The sequence below is a fragment of the Monopterus albus genome, unplaced genomic scaffold (assembly GCF_001952655.1).
Source record: "Monopterus albus unplaced genomic scaffold, M_albus_1.0 scaffold63.1, whole genome shotgun sequence".
NCBI lineage: Eukaryota > Metazoa > Chordata > Actinopteri > Synbranchiformes > Synbranchidae > Monopterus > Monopterus albus.
In genome coordinates, this window is record NW_018127943.1 from 2256757 (window position 1) to 2272653 (window position 15897).

A 15897-nucleotide genomic window follows, 5' to 3' on the forward strand; every position below is an offset into this window, starting at 1 on the left:
GGCAATCAGAGAGGATTTTATGTCTATCAATAAATGTGTCTAATCTGTTATTAAAGAGTTTTTCCAAGATTTTTGAAAACTGTGACAACAGAGAAACCGGTCTATAATTTGTGAAGTTGTGCTTATCACCAGATTTATACAGTGGAATAACCTTTGCTATTTTCATATTATTGGGTAACTGACCAAGTCGAAACGACATGTTAAAAACATGGGTTAATAGTTTGCTTATCCCCTCGATTGCCCATTTAACCATTGTCATACTGATACCATCACTATCACTGGATGATTTATTTCCACATTTGTTAACTATATCTATAATTTCCTTTTCAACAATTGGCTTCAGAAACATAGAACACATATTCCTTTCAATTGTATTGTTATTTATGTTGACGTCTGTACAAATGGTACTTGCTAAGCCAGGACCCACATTCACAAAAAACCTATTAACTTCTCAACTACATCCTCAAATCTGTTGACCGGTGTATCATTGTCCATAAAATATGTTGCAAGGTTATTCCTAATAATAATCTTCTGTAAAATGTCTGAAGAGAGAAAAATGTCACACAATTGTTCAGAGTCCCCAGTGGCATCTTCACATTTCTTGTTTTGTCCAACCAACAGTTAAAACCCAGTTAATAATGATTTAAAACAGAAAAATGCAGAAAATTCTCCAGTTGGAGAAGCTGGAACTAGGTTATGTTTGATGTGTTTTGCCTGGTTAATCACTGAAATAATGAACTGATTGAACAGTTTCTGATTAATGGTGAATAAATAAAGTTTTCAATCGACAAATAGTTTCAGCTCTAAAACTGTCAACTCAGGATTCAGTCCATACTATTAGGTGTTTAGTTGAAATTGAAAAAAATGGCAGGGGAACAAGACAACTGTTGATCTTCTATTGTACAGAAGTAGTTTTAAATTATTTCTGTCTCAAGTTAAATGGTTAATTGTTTTACCAGACCACAATGAGCAAGCGGGTGAAATTTAGTGCATCAGATGCCATAATGTGTAATATTCCCTGTGGGAAGCCTTTGTCCTCACTGTAGGCTCCTCATGTTTGTTTGAGTAATGCTAAAATTTAAAACATTTCCTCACCATGTTTCCTCCTGCAGTGCCCAATGATCCTCTGGTTCCTACTGCTGTGTTAGGTGAGACTTCTGGCATTGGATACGTCACATTTATCACCAATAAGTACCCTGTAGCGATCACCCATCATCACCATAAAGCCCTGTCCTGTATATCCCGGTGCAGCATTCCATAGGCTCCGGTTTTATGTAAACAGTGCTCATAACTGTGGCTGTTGAAGTTGGCGATGCCCTCTACTTTGACCACTGACATTTATGTATATGTGGGTGGATAGTTTAGCTTGTTTGAAGTGTTGGTACCACAATGTTGCCCCTTACCTACAATTAGATGTGCTAGATGTTTAATGCTTATGATATTACAACAGACAGGGGCCTATAAACAGCAAAAACATAAAGTAGATGTTTAGATTAGTCTCAGAAGCAATGCAAAGATATTTAAGAGATTAGATGGATGGATGGATGAAGGAAGTTACAGCTGTGTGTTCCTCTCTTGCCTCTTTTTGACACCTAGTGCCAACTCACTGTGTAAAAACTCCAACAGCCAAACACTTCATCTGTCATCCTGTGTTTTCCCTAGATTCAGTCACTCCCAATCCCTGTCATGGTTTCTGTTTCCTACTGAGTGTTATTGATATTCACAGTAATTACCATCATTTTCCCTTAGAGACCTCATTATTTCCACAGTTTTGAGTTGTTTTAAGGCATGCTATCGCCTGCCCCAAAAATGAGAGATACCAAAGCTTAAGAGGCAGAAGACAATTTGTCACGTTGCCACTGCAAAACGACTGCAGATTTAATCTATGACATCAAGTCACAGTGAACAACTTAGTGCCTAAAGCTCTGTCTCTTTGGCAGAAGTTTTTCTGTGCACAGGATCTAGAAGCCTGCTTGAGTATCTACCATCTGTGTTATTCCCCAGGCTTGTTTTGTTGATTGTGAAAGCTGAAATTTTTGCCAAGCTGGATGTTTCTTCAGCTCCAGTGTTGCACTGCAATGTGTTTATCTTGAGTTTAGTGTTGACGCCGCAGCATGACGTGGAGTTCGAGTATACCCTTAAGGCATCCACAATCCACAGCGCCACCAAACTGTGTTAATTAACTGTTCCATAGGATCTAATTTGGAGTGAAGGCTGCAGTTACAATCTGTCCCAGCCAATCACATCACCGAGTGGGAAGAAGTAGCGAATTAGGAGGGAGTGTTGGGTCAAGTTGACTGTTAATTGGCCTGACGAGGGCTTAGCAAACCAGTAATGAGCTAACCTGGCCTCAGAGCAGAGAAAACATCCGTTGGATAGAGTAAACTTTGAGTTAATAAATAGCACTGAAGATGAAATCAGTCGGTTGTGCTACAACCCCAGGCTTATCCATAATACAACCCGTCAGTCTCAGCATTTCCACTGTCAGTTCACATTATCCCCACAGCACCAACATGTTCACCTGGAAGTTCACCTTCTGCCAAAGACACAATGTTCACACGAGCCAATTCAGTCTGTATGTTTCTGCACAGATGCTGGTAATATTTCTAAATTTTGACCTTGGAAAACCAGCTACTCTTACCATTACAATGGATAAGGCAAGTTATGTAGCTGTAAATAGCAGTGGACGGTGCCACTAGAGGGCAGTGGAGTATTTGTGGTGGGAAAGATACTGTAGATGTTGTTTTAGTAAAATGACAAAATTCACAAGAAGCCCAACACATTTTGTAGACTTATACCATATTTTGTAATGCTGTTGTTTTGTGACATCATCTACAATTTTTTTTGGATCATCCTTTGTGTATAAAGCTTTGCACGCTGTGTTGATGTGGTCAGATTGTAACTTTTGTCCATGTTTAAAGTCTGACAAATAATCCTTAGCCTGCAATCTGACTAAACTTCTTTACTCTTTTCTTCTACTGCTACTTTACCACGTAGTTCCAATCACAGGTGAGTATAGACTGAGAAAACCAGCAGATAAATGGTTGGTTTGGTTTGCAGGAATATCTGAAATTTCAGCTAGTACTGTTTTTTTGTTTGTTTGTATTTTCTCCATTGTTGTATATACTGTAGGTGAAAGTAATGTTCTTTTAATGCCAGTAATCAGTGAATGTATATGATTTTATCCAGCCCACTTCATCTTTCATTGCCTTGGAACTCCTTTTACTGCATGAGTCATCCCTCAGGCCTGATAAGAATCAAAGTGGATCCATTTTATTCAGTTTTTTCCCCTCTGCACAAAGTAAAATGCTGCTTTTAGGAGTCTAGAGTGCAGGCACGGATAAATGCAATTCAAATTTTGATTAAATTGCAGTTGATCTGACTAGTAATTTTCTTGTCTCTTACAGATGAGAACCACAGCGGCTCTGCAGCAGAGAATAGCAGGCTTCTAGATGTTCCTCGGTATCACTGTGAAGGCACTGAATCTCCTTATCAGACAGGACAGCTCCACCCTGCCATCAGAGTGGCTGACCTCCTGCAGCATATCAACCTGATGAAAACATCTGACAGCTACGGCTTTAAGGAGGAGTATGAAGTAAGACTACTATTTTCAGTACTTTTAGTACAACAGTAGTAGAAGCAGGGTCAATCCATGAGTACGTTAATTCAAGTGCACTTGTTAGCATGAGGTCAAATTAAATTAAATCATAAAATTACAATTTTTATACATTTAACAGTTTTTTGTTAAACTATAGTCATTTTCCCATGTCCACTTTGACCATTTCTCACATTCATGTGTGGCAACACTCAATCAATATTGCATAAATCTCAGACCTTTTGTTTTTAGGAACATAAATGCTTCCCTCTTTATGGGAAATGGATTAATGTGTTAATTTAAATATTTTGTTAAAATAGCATGATTGAAAACCTTTGTTAAGCACAACATATCCACCACACCATGCAAAAAATATGGGGGAAGCAATTTATTAATGAAGTTTTCAATTTGTATTTTGTATAAAAACATACATTTTTCATTTAGTTGCATGCTAAGTGTGGTGTTAGCTTTGCCCACAGAGAGATTTTTGGCCGTATTACTTTAAATTTTCCTGCCCTGTCACTGAACTGGTTTACCTATTGCCCTGTGATGGGGTGAAACAAACCAACTCTGATATCTTTATATAATGGGAAAACAATAAAATAAAATAAAACAAATGGTGCCTTAGCTTGCAAAGTATATTTAATTGCAGGTCTAACATAGCCCTCATGCTGTGAAATAGAATATTTTATGTTTGGTTTTGATAAAACTTAAAATTCAAAGATCCATTTTCTACTGTTTCTGTGGAATGACTCAGTGGCTTGGTTGGTTACAAATGTACCACAGGGACCAGTAGCTGACTATGCAACACATTAAGATCAGTACTATTCTGATTACGATGCTTCCTTTAATGTTTGGCCTCACATTAAAATGATAAAATGACTATTGGAGTTAAATTGCTTCTAATTTGAGAGTATTTTCTGCCTTATTGACTAAACAGTCAAAGTGCTACAAGCCTCTTAAATGCCTCCTTGTTTTCGTATCTAATAATCATTATCTAACGTCTTATGTGCCAGTGGAATAAAATCACTAGAGCAACACAATCATTCAACTTTGTCTTTCTGCTCAGAATTATCTTGCAGAAGTGTTATTATTAAGGATCCATGATGTGTAATTTTCTTTTCTGGTTTTGTGTGTGTTGTTGGTGATACAGAGCTTCTTCGAGGGCCAGTCGGCTTCCTGGGATGTGGCCAAGAAGGAGCAGAACCGCACCAAGAACCGCTATGGGAACATTATTGCCTGTAAGCTAGCAAACAAGCTTTAAATAGGGTCACATTTAAGCACAGGTGTTACAAAGTGGAATCCAGCAAAAGGACAGAGGGCGGTGAAATGAGAAAGTTTAAGTGTGCAATCCACAGAGCTGCAGGTATAAAGTCAAGACAAGACCAAAAAAAATAGATTTTAAGATGCTTTTTAGAAATGTGTACTGATTTGGCTCCTGCGAGATTTACAAGAGGCCATTCCACAGATGATGAGCAGTAACTGCAAAGGCACAGTCATCTTTAGTTTGTAGCCTTTACCTTGAAAAGAAAAACATCAGTTTCTGCTCTGAAAATCCAAGGCCTCCCCTATGTTATTTCTTTACACTCACAAGATCAGAGTAAAATTTGGATGTTACTCCAATGATCTTAGTTCACTGTTACACAGCTTACTTACCCTTGAAATAACCAAAACATTTCCAACTTTGGCAGATAATATTCCGAACATCACTCACCAGAAGAAGCTGACTGAGGAAACAGATTTTCAGTGGCTGTTACTCCATCAGTCCCATTCACTGCTTTATAACAAATATTCTTTCTCCATGTTACTGTCTCTCTCTGGCTTCCTCTCTCCCACACTGTTCCTCTGTGTATTCCTTTAGATGACCATTCAAGGGTTATTCTCCAACCCATAGAAGACGACCCCTCCTCCGACTACATCAACGCCAACTACATCGATGTAAGTGGAAACGCATCGAATGCTACTATTGGCTCCCAACAAAACCAACGAAACCACACTCCCTCGCTCGTATGTCAGGCCTCTATACCTTTATTGCATCTACAAGTCATCCATCATACCATTTTACATATCCAGTCACCGTGGAAGCATCATACATACAGCATGCCTTTCTCAGATGTCAGCTCTGCTGTCTTTTTCCAAAGTCTGTCTATTTTTTCATCTATTCATCCTGAATGTGCTATCCTAACTTAATCTGATACAGCCAAATTAGATGGCATTTTAACTAGACAAAGAAATGAGATATATCAACAGTAGATGTTTATCCATTATTTGTAATTGCCCAGTAGTTTAACAAGAATAAACTGTAATCACCACCAGTAAGATGAGAGGAACTTACCCTCTTTAAAATAACCCTATATAACCCCTTTAGACTTTTTTAGGTACTGGTAGGTGGATTTTCTTATATTAGGACAGAGCCAGACTAGCTATTTCTCCCTCTCTTTAAGCTAACCTAACATAAATGTCTGCTAGCTATAGCTTCATATTTAACATACAGTCATGAGACTGGTATGGATCTTTACATCTACCTCTCAGAAAGAAAGCACACGTGTATTTCCATTAACTCTGCATTTATCCTCCATCTATCCATCTGGTCCATTTTGTCAGTATACTATTCATCATCTATTTGCTAGTTTTATCTATTGTTTGTCCATTAATCCATAATACCATCTATAGTACCTGTCTGTTTATTTGCCACTCCACCCTCCACCCTACTGTCATGTTACACGTTAATTAACAATCATCTGCATGTTAGTCTTCAACATTGTGCTTTTTAAAATGCTAATACTGTTTATAGCATACTCTTCTTTATTTTCATTAGCTGCCATTATAATAATTACATGCATGCTGTCACTCCCATTAAGCTAGAATTATAATGAATAGAGTGGACACTCCCTGGTGTTTCGAGTTTCTGTAGACTATATTTAAATGTACTTTATTATTAAAAAAAGCTGAAATATCAGTACATATATAACTGTAATGTTTAGTGACTGAACCTAAGTGTCCTTTCTATTCAGTCTAATTCTGTGTTTTAGACCATGTTTTTTCTGCATGTCCTGTTCAAACACTCATTATGTCAGTACAACTTTTTTTTTTTTTGATTGATCCTCACTGACATGGTTGTGCTTTCTTTCTTTCTTTCTTTCTTTCTTTCTTCCACTTGTTCTTTCTGCCTGTGGCTTGGGCTATAGATTTGGCTGTACAGGGATGTAAGTATCACTGTGGATTCTTTCATTCATGGCCATAAACCTTTACACCCGTTCACCTCTACAGCCATTCCTTTAAACTCGCTCTTACCCACATCGAGTCATGTTGTCCATATACTTTGAGTTGCTGAGGTCTCTGCTGCATGAAAGATTTCACTCCATCTTGGTCTCCCACCAGTATCATAGTGTGCCGTGAATTTGCTTATGCATAATCTCTGTTTTTGAATTACTATCTTAAAGACATTCCAGTCAGTGGTTGCTCTAACTCTTTTCATACCTGACAGCTGTTACTAAGGTAACAGGCATAAATCATTTTTACATTTTAGATGTGCTTTATTATGATATGTATTTTTTAGCCTTGTTTTGATCATTTGGAAATTGACTAATGTTAAGTGCAAAAGTGAGATGTCCTTCAATGAATACAGATTATTTTTGATAGATCTACTGCTGTACTGCAGATGTCTCCAAGTGGAAACAAGTCTATTTAATATATTTTTTAGCATGAAATATGACTTTGGGTGCATACTGAGTAACTGGAGTTGTTTTCAGGGCTACCAGAGACCAAGTCACTACATTGCTACTCAAGGTAAGAGACTACAACACCTGCTCAAACACCTAATACCAATTCTACACAACTGCTGTTACACAGGATACAAATAACAGTATTTCCTTTGCACATAGTAAAAATACAAAGCACCGAATGTATGTCTGTGTGTAGGTCCTGTTCATGAAACAGTTTATGACTTCTGGAGGATGGTGTGGCAGGAACAGTCGGCCTGCATCGTCATGGTAACCAACCTGGTGGAAGTTGGAAGGGTAGGTTTCTCTCTTTCTCTCCTCTGTTCTTCGTTGTGAGGTTCAGCTATGCAAGGCTTTTCCCAGCACTCATCTAGAGATTATTGTCACATATCTGCTGCCCTACTGATGAATTCTGTGATGTATTATATTATGTATCACGCTATATTTTTTATTTTACATAAAATGCTATATTTCCCATGATTTAGGAACACAATTTATGATAACTACAAAAGCTCCAGGTTAGGAGTTCCCTTTGGATTCAGTTCTTTTTTTTTTGTATGGCAAAGCCCACAGGCCCTTTCCCTTTGCAGTTTGTTTAATTTTTGGGCCTCTGTAAACTGAATAACTTTCATACACAATAAATAGCTTCTTTTACCTTATGTTGCTTCCCTTTTTTGCTAGCTGAGCTGGGTCATAACAACTCTATTTGATTAAATACTTAAACTCTATTTAAACAGGTCAAGTGCTATAAGTATTGGCCAGATGATGCAGAGGTGTATGGTGACTTCAAGGTGACATTCGTGGAGGTTGAACCTCTTGCCGAATATGTGGTTCGCACATTTACACTTGAAAGGGTTAGTGATATTTTTTAGTTTACGCTTTGCAACATGTTTGAGTTTGAAATCGTTGAATTAGCTGTAACCCAAACTTATCTTTTGTCTTTTTTCAGCGTGGCTTCAATGAGGTGCGGGAGGTCAAGCAGTTCCACTTCACAGGCTGGCCTGATCATGGAGTTCCATATCATGCCACAGGACTACTTTCCTTCATCCGCAGAGTGAAAATCTCTAATCCACCCTCTGCTGGGCCTATTGTGGTTCACTGCAGGTATAAACATAGTACATGCCAACCTACATGCACTCTACCACACATAATAAATAAGATTAGAAATATGTTGATTATTTAAAATATCCCGTGCTCTGTAGAAATTAAAACGTCCCTTTCTCCCTCTGCAGTGCTGGAGCAGGGCGTACAGGCTGTTTCATAGTCATTGACATCATGTTGGACATGGCGGAGAGAGAAGGGGTGGTCGACATCTACAACTGCGTGAAGGCTCTTCGCTCCAGGAGGATCAACATGGTACAGACTGAGGTGACTGCATTACCCATCCTCCATCTGCATCCACATCTTAGAATATACTCAGTGTAAGAGTCAGCCATCAGCGTGGTGCACGCTGAGATGACTACATCGAGCATCTTTCACCATCTGTCATTCATAAACATGAAATCTTGCTACATAAACACAGTAAACATGATGTAATATATATTTCTTGGTACGAATATTATCACGATTTGAATAAAGGTAAAAGTCATTTTCATCCATCAAACTGCTTTTTCAAGGATTTGAAAATGTCATCCTTTGGCACCATCCAGTGATAGGCTCAAGAATTACACTGTGACTGTGCGTCCATCCCACACTGAAGTGGCAGTGACATGATCCTCAGTAAACATCATGATGTTAGTAACAGCAGTAGCAGTAGTGTTTTCTGTAAATTTAGAATGAAATATCTAATATTAACACAGACAGAAGTGAAAACACCTAGTGTCATGGAAATTCTTCTTTTATATTTTAAGGATAAGGATAATCACCTTTATTCGGCCAAGTATGTTACACACACAAGGAATTTGTTTCTGGTACAGAACCGAGGCAGCCATCTGCGGCGCCAACTCACGCCAATGGCTCTAGTCATCGGGGGCAACTTGGGGGTTCAGGATCTTGCCCAAGGACACTTTGACATGTGGACTGCAGGCACCATGATTCGAAATGACCGAGCTACCCACTGAACCACAGTCACCCTGTTTGAGTGTTATTAACGAGTTTTATTTATATGCCAGCATGAAAAAAAACACTCCAACTTGCCATTGTCTTCTGACCAGTATCTGTCAAACCCCTGGTACTGAAACAGAACAAAGGACCCACCCTTAAAGGTGCAGTGTGTGAGATTTAGTGACATCTATTGGTGAGGTTGCAGATTGCAATGTAGAGCATTGTGTTAGCCCTCACAGCCATTTTACAGTGATTATGATAAATGTAAGACAAACCACGCACTCAGAAAACAAGTGCGGCTGACTTGACCAAGCAAAAGTTAACAGCAGCTCACTTGACCACAGTGGGTCAGTGCTAAAGTGCTAAAGTTGGCAAATAAAACCTTGTATTTAGGTTAACTTTACTTGTTAGGCTCAATTACTTTGTCCAGCATAAAACAGGCAACTTCAACATCATTCTGGAAACATTTGTCCCTCATAAGGGATTGTCATCTGGAAAAAGCCACACCAATGTTTATCCTCATCCTGCTTCTTTGTGTCTTTGCTTCTATGACGACAGGGATTCATGCCTTCTTCCTTTTTTCTGTGTTACAGTATCAGCTAACTCTAACCTCCATTTCTTCTAATTATAGTTGTTAAACTCACAACAATACTTCCTCTTGTTTTGAACATTACTTATTCATCTTCCAGGCATGTGCAACTCCAAGCTGCTACTTCAACATGAAAATGCAAAATCCACACTCTAGAGCCAATGTGTGGTAAAAACAACATAGCAGACTCTATGACAGGGGACCCGCTCCTCTGTACATATAAAAGGCTCATTCTAAGCTAAAGAAAAAGCAACAATTCTTATTTTCTGGTGATTATACATTAATGGAAGCATAATTCTGCATACTATAGCCCATTTCTGCTAATAAATCCTTCTAGATCTTACACATCGCACCTTTAAAAACATCATTCAGTCACAAATCTTGACACAGAAAACCATATGTCAGGCAATAAAACCCCATCATTGTAGCTTCCTGTATCCCTCTCCGTACTAAATATAACACCCTTTTAGGTAAAATAATAACAGACCCTTCAGCCGGTGAAAGCAACACCTTTTGTATGACCCTTAGATAAATCCCCCTTATTTTAATACAATAATCTTATTGACCCAGTCCCTTATGCGTCATTCTGCCGAAACAGTCATATTATCATTTCATTCACAGCTCCATCTCCCATCAGCCACCACTCACTCACAATGTCTGCATGCTCACTTTCATTTGGTATCACATTTGGGTAATCCATGAGTGTGTTTTTTAATGTTCACCAGTATCTTTATCTACTGTAGGAGTGAAACGTGTGGGGATATGATAATATGTCTTGAACTGTACATCTTCAGGAGCAGTACATATTCATCCATGATGCCATACTAGAGGCTTGTCTATGTGGAGAAACAGCCATACCAGTCTGCGAGTTCAAAGCGGCCTTTTATGAGCTGATCCGTATCGACTCCCAGACCAACTCATCACATCTGAAGGACGAGTTCCAGGTAAAACCTAATAAAATTCTTTAAGTGACACAAATCTATACTATGGATATCAAACATTCACCTACTGAAGATCTAAAACTGTAAAATACTGTGGTCAACTTCAATTCACATTTAAATTTAGAACCTAAATATTCAGAGCAAAAATAAATAGACAAAATGTAAATAGAAACTTCTCAATCCACTTATGTAACATAAACCACTTCTCTCCTCTTCGTCCATATGCTTAGTATGGAGCAGTATGCATTTAGCTTCATCACAGTATGGCTAAATCCATCATTTCTGGCAGAGTTTTTGAGCTTTTGGATGATAGTACTGCATCTAATCACTATATTTAGCCACAATGTAATGAAAGAACCAGATTCTAAATTCTTTCCTGGCTTTTCTCATATTATCAGATCTAATATCTAACTATATTCGGTCCTGTCCAGCAGTCAAAAACAATTTTAACCATGCAATTTATACACTTACAGTAAAGGCTAATCTGTGCAGCTGAACCTAATTTATCAGCAATGCAACATTTTATGGAGACTAGGTAGATTTTTAGGATACATTTTTGTTTTCTTGGGACCCTCCTTTCAGTCCTAGCTTTGCTAACCAAACATCTCTCTTTGTCCAGACATTAAATTCGGTGACTCCACAGCCACAGCCTGAAGACTGCAGCATTGCATTGTTGCCTAGAAACCAAGATAAGAACCGTTTTATGGATGGCCTCCCTCCTGACAGATGCCTGCCCTTCCTTATTACAATAGATGGAGAAAGCAGCAACTACATCAATGCTGCTCTGATGGATGTAAGTCTGTGAACATGCTCATATGCACATACAGCATGGCATGGTTGTGTTATTTTCAACACATTAGTCAAAAGTAGTTTGGGACATTTTGCACTGGGTGTTCTTATTTGATGAGTATACTGTATGTGGAAGTAACATTTTAGACTTGCACATGTGTTGCTTTTAACACAGTTAGTACCTGTACAATGTAGAAAAGTAGAATAAAATTCTATTGTCCCAAACTGCAGTCACAAATTTGTTGAAAATGAAACAGACTTTTAAGAGGTTAAACACACCTGATGACAAAGAGAAACACATGAACATGCAAACAATTTTGTACATACAGTGTGTTTGTACAGACAACACGCACTCACACGTGCACACACACAGAGACTCCCTTCCCTGTTTGTGTGATGCTGTGTTTGTGGTTTTAGCAGCAGAAGGCTAGAGACAAATCCAGCTTCTGAAAAGACCACTGGCTTCTCTGGCCACCACCCAAACATTACTTAGATTGGCAACCGTTGACACTGTCTCAACACGTTGCTTATATACTATGACTTGAAAAACAAAGTCATTAAGTAGGTACAAATTTGAGGTAAAATACAAACCTCTGGTTATTGTCAGGTCAACTTGTAAGTTAATGTTTATTAGCCATTCTGTTTTGAGAAACAATATACATTGGAGAGGGAGGAAAAGATAGTACAGGGTGGGCTGTAGGAACAGTACGTAAGTTCATATTATTGGTTGAAACACAAGGTGTAATATATGCATGGTGTGGAAAGAAACCTGGCTTACCTCCAACAAAGCTATTGGAGAGCAAAAATATAATTATTGTGGTAAAACTGAAATAAGTCCAGCTTTTCAAATTCTCCTTTAAAGTTTAGTTAAACTTACCTTTGGCCTCTCCCTAACCAAGCTGTCAGAAGAGTTCCAGGTAATGGGATTTTATGTCAAAGTTCCAATACTGGATTTGTTTCATGGCTTTAGTGTCATTCTGCCAGGCCCATGTTTAGCAAAGCCATTTAGACCCTGACCCTCGACATTAGACTGTGCTCATGTTCACACTGCCTCCATCATTCAAGCCATTCTCACCCATGTCACATACTAAACCTTTAGTGGATTTTGTCTTTGCTATTTCTTTTAAAACTTTTAAGAACTTCCTGAATCAGCTGAACGATAACATAACTACATATATATAGTATATACATATACAAATATCTGTCCAGAAGAGTGCAGTCCTAGGAACAGCTAAGATACTGCGCAGTATCCTCAAGCTCCCAGGCCTCTGGTAGAGGACCCGAGCTTGAAGAAAGGAATACAAGACCACTCCAAAGTGGGGGGGGCGAGTGGGGAATTTTTTATATCTATCTATCTTTACAAACATATATATATATATATATATAGTATAAAGTGTACTGCATGCTCCTCGCCTTCACATTTGGTAGGCCGACTGCATGATCATTCACCTTTTCATGTGTGCTGTATGCTCAGTGTGTACCACAGTGTGTCTCGCTCTACTCTGTTGTATGTTTTTGATGTGTGTATGAGGGATGTAATAAAGAAAAGGATTAGGCAACACAATATGGAGAGATGTCTAGGATGTGTATGAAAAACCTGCTTCTGTGAGAAACACGTGTGTATGAAACACCTGATACCAGTTGTTTTGTCTCTTACTGCAGAGCTACAGGCAGCCAGCTGCATTCATTGTTACCCAGCATCCTTTGCCTAACACAGTGAAAGACTTCTGGCGTCTGGTTTATGACTATGGATGTACCAGTTTGGTGATGCTCAATGAGATTGACCTGGCTCAGGTAGTTCACTTTTTCCGTTTGGAGATGCAAAGCTTTCATGCAACAACATCAATGAACAATGTGTCATAACTTGTAATAACTTTATTTGACTGTAAACCTATATTTATATTTAGTCTCTTAAGCACATGTAACTAACATATTGTACACCCACATTTTAAGCAATGAAGGAAGGAGAACAAGTCCTCAAATATCAGTCTTAGACAAACATTATGGACATTATGGACATTTGCAACAGTAGCAAATCTGCACAGATAAAGTTACTGTATTTTGGCCATTGTATCAGATGAAAATCTTATTATACTCCAGTCTGTGAATAGAGAAGAAAGGCTAATTTTGAGAATAAATAATAACCGTAACAAACATGCTTAAAGCATTTCTGTTTCTCTCTGTCTTTATTAAAGTGTGATGTTGTTCCTTTCATATTTTGTATCTGAACACGGTAACTGTCTCCACTCAGGGCTGCCCTCAGTACTGGCCAGAGGAGGGCATGCTGCGTTACGGTCCCGTCCAGGTGGAGTGTATGTCCTGCTCGATGGACTGTGATGTTATCAGTAGACTCTTCAGAGTCTGCAACCTCACCCGGGTTAGTACTCAGATTTATATAGTTTTGTCTTATTGTGGTTCCTGTGGGTCTCTGCTTGTCCAGTTCTGCTTTAATGTGTGATTGAAAAATGAAGAAGAAAGTATTAACTTATCTCTTCTGTCAGGACAAGGCTGCGTATGAACTGAATCAGTGCCTAAATGTGTGTGTCTTTGAACCTTCAGCCTCAGGAAGGCTACCTGATGGTTCGTCAGTTTCAGTACCTGGGGTGGGCGGGGCATAGAGAAGTCCCCGCCTCCAAACGCTCCTTCCTCAAGTTGATCCTTCAGGTGGACCAGTGGCAACGCGAGGGGGAGGAGGGAGAGGGGCGAACCATCGTGCACTGTCTGTGAGTACACAGCAAAAACAGTTAACATCTCTGTTTAGTCTGAAAAAGTAAATTTAAAAAAGAAATATATGAATTTGTTCAAGTGAAGGTTAAAGGAATGAAAAATGTTGCCACAACTGTCTAAAGACGTATATACACAGGAGGTTTAGTGTGTGCAACATGTAACATCTCACGTGCAGCTAACGAGAGGCATATTAGAGGTAATGAGAGCTGTATTATTTTCTATGTGTTTCCAGAAATGGAGGCGGTCGCAGTGGAGTGTTCTGCGCCAGCAGCATTGTGTGTGAGATGGCCAAGAGACAGAGTGTGGTCGACGTCTTTCACGCTGTAAAAACCTTGAGGAACAGCAAACCTAACATGGTGGACACCCCGGTGAGACAAGTACAGACAGAGGGAGAGATGGTTTATTGACAACATTTAAAAATATTTATAAAAATACAACATACAGTATTAGACTTTGTTAGAGATATGAACAATAAAGTCCGTGTAGATTCTTGACTACGTTGTTTTCTGCAGATTTATAAAGCCACACATACACCTGGTTCTGTTTCATAAATCTCAGTTGTCATGGAATTGGGCCTATGTGCACCAGCTTCTGTTCCACTCCCCCTTTTAGAAATAGATGTAGACATGCCCTTAATCACTCATTTGCATATAAAAACGCTGTCTGAACCACACGTTATTGATGACAGCAACACTAAAGAAGAAGCACAATTTCAATGATTGTAAAATTGAGCCTAACTGATTTGTTTGGTGTTCTCAGTTCAGGGCTAGTGATGTCTCAAATAATAAATAATCTGTGCCATCATTGCCATATAAAACCCTTTAAAATGAATAATTCAACATTCCTACTTTATTTTTACCTTCATTATTTACCTTGTATTAAGTTTAAAGCTAATATGTTTCACAAAAGGAAGAAGATGTGCAAATGAACCAAAATGAGCAGACCTTAAACACTGCAGCTCCTTTGAACTGAGCTTTAGCCAACATATGAATATCTGAGCCAGAAGATCTGAAGTCCAGTGTGTGTCTGTGTACCTACAGGAGCAGTATCGGTTCTGCTATGACCTGGCCCTGGAGTTCATTGAGTCCTCCTAAAGAGCGGAGAGGAGGAGGAGGAGGAAGTGAAGAAGAGATGGACGACATCTGTTCTCTTCCCGTGTGTATGGCCCTGTGCTTTTGCTTGGCCCCAGCTCCCCTCTGTGGTGGCCATCGTGTAGCATCCGTTTTGCATCCCTACAAATGGCACAAGTGAAATCAGCTGCTTGTACAGTTAAACAGAGGGAAAAGTTCAGACTCATGCCAGAAGGAGCTACTGGGGGTGTAACAGAGCAGGAGCTGTAACTCCTTTTTACTCCTTTTATTGTAAAGCTTTTTTGAGTGCCAGTGGGCCTCTGTATGTTCTGGGCTCCATTTAAATGTTTAGCCTGCCACCACAGCGCCCTCTTGTGGACCTGATGCATCGTGCTGTTTCACTTGCAGTACTCCATGTGCA

At 39.0% G+C, this 15897-nt stretch overlaps 1 protein-coding gene across 19 annotated transcripts in view; it reads left to right on the forward strand.

Annotated features, from left to right (window-relative positions):
- The window catches only part of ptprk (protein tyrosine phosphatase receptor type K), a 103513-nt gene extending 87622 nt beyond the window's left edge, over nucleotides 1-15891 (forward strand). For 3 of the 19 annotated variants that reach the window (XM_020603949.1, XM_020603954.1, XM_020603955.1), the window contains 19 exons: nucleotides 1113-1148; nucleotides 2998-3009; nucleotides 3408-3595; nucleotides 4737-4836; nucleotides 5457-5602; nucleotides 6784-6801; nucleotides 7348-7384; nucleotides 7517-7614; nucleotides 8055-8171; nucleotides 8267-8421; nucleotides 8550-8685; nucleotides 10744-10893; nucleotides 11510-11683; nucleotides 12579-12596; nucleotides 13342-13473; nucleotides 13931-14056; nucleotides 14239-14402; nucleotides 14639-14774; nucleotides 15447-15891. In XM_020603949.1, coding sequence (XP_020459605.1) covers nucleotides 1113-1148; nucleotides 2998-3009; nucleotides 3408-3595; nucleotides 4737-4836; nucleotides 5457-5602; nucleotides 6784-6801; nucleotides 7348-7384; nucleotides 7517-7614; nucleotides 8055-8171; nucleotides 8267-8421; nucleotides 8550-8685; nucleotides 10744-10893; nucleotides 11510-11683; nucleotides 12579-12596; nucleotides 13342-13473; nucleotides 13931-14056; nucleotides 14239-14402; nucleotides 14639-14774; nucleotides 15447-15500 — 1997 coding nt within the window. In that variant the 3' untranslated portion in view covers nucleotides 15501-15891. The remainder of the gene's footprint in view (nucleotides 1-1112; nucleotides 1149-2997; nucleotides 3010-3407; nucleotides 3596-4736; nucleotides 4837-5456; nucleotides 5603-6783; nucleotides 6802-7347; nucleotides 7385-7516; nucleotides 7615-8054; nucleotides 8172-8266; nucleotides 8422-8549; nucleotides 8686-10743; nucleotides 10894-11509; nucleotides 11684-12578; nucleotides 12597-13341; nucleotides 13474-13930; nucleotides 14057-14238; nucleotides 14403-14638; nucleotides 14775-15446) is intronic. The other 16 variants (XM_020603960.1, XM_020603964.1, XM_020603963.1 and 13 more) reach the window with 13 other exon arrangements.
- The last annotated feature ends 6 nt before the right edge of the window (nucleotides 15892-15897 follow it).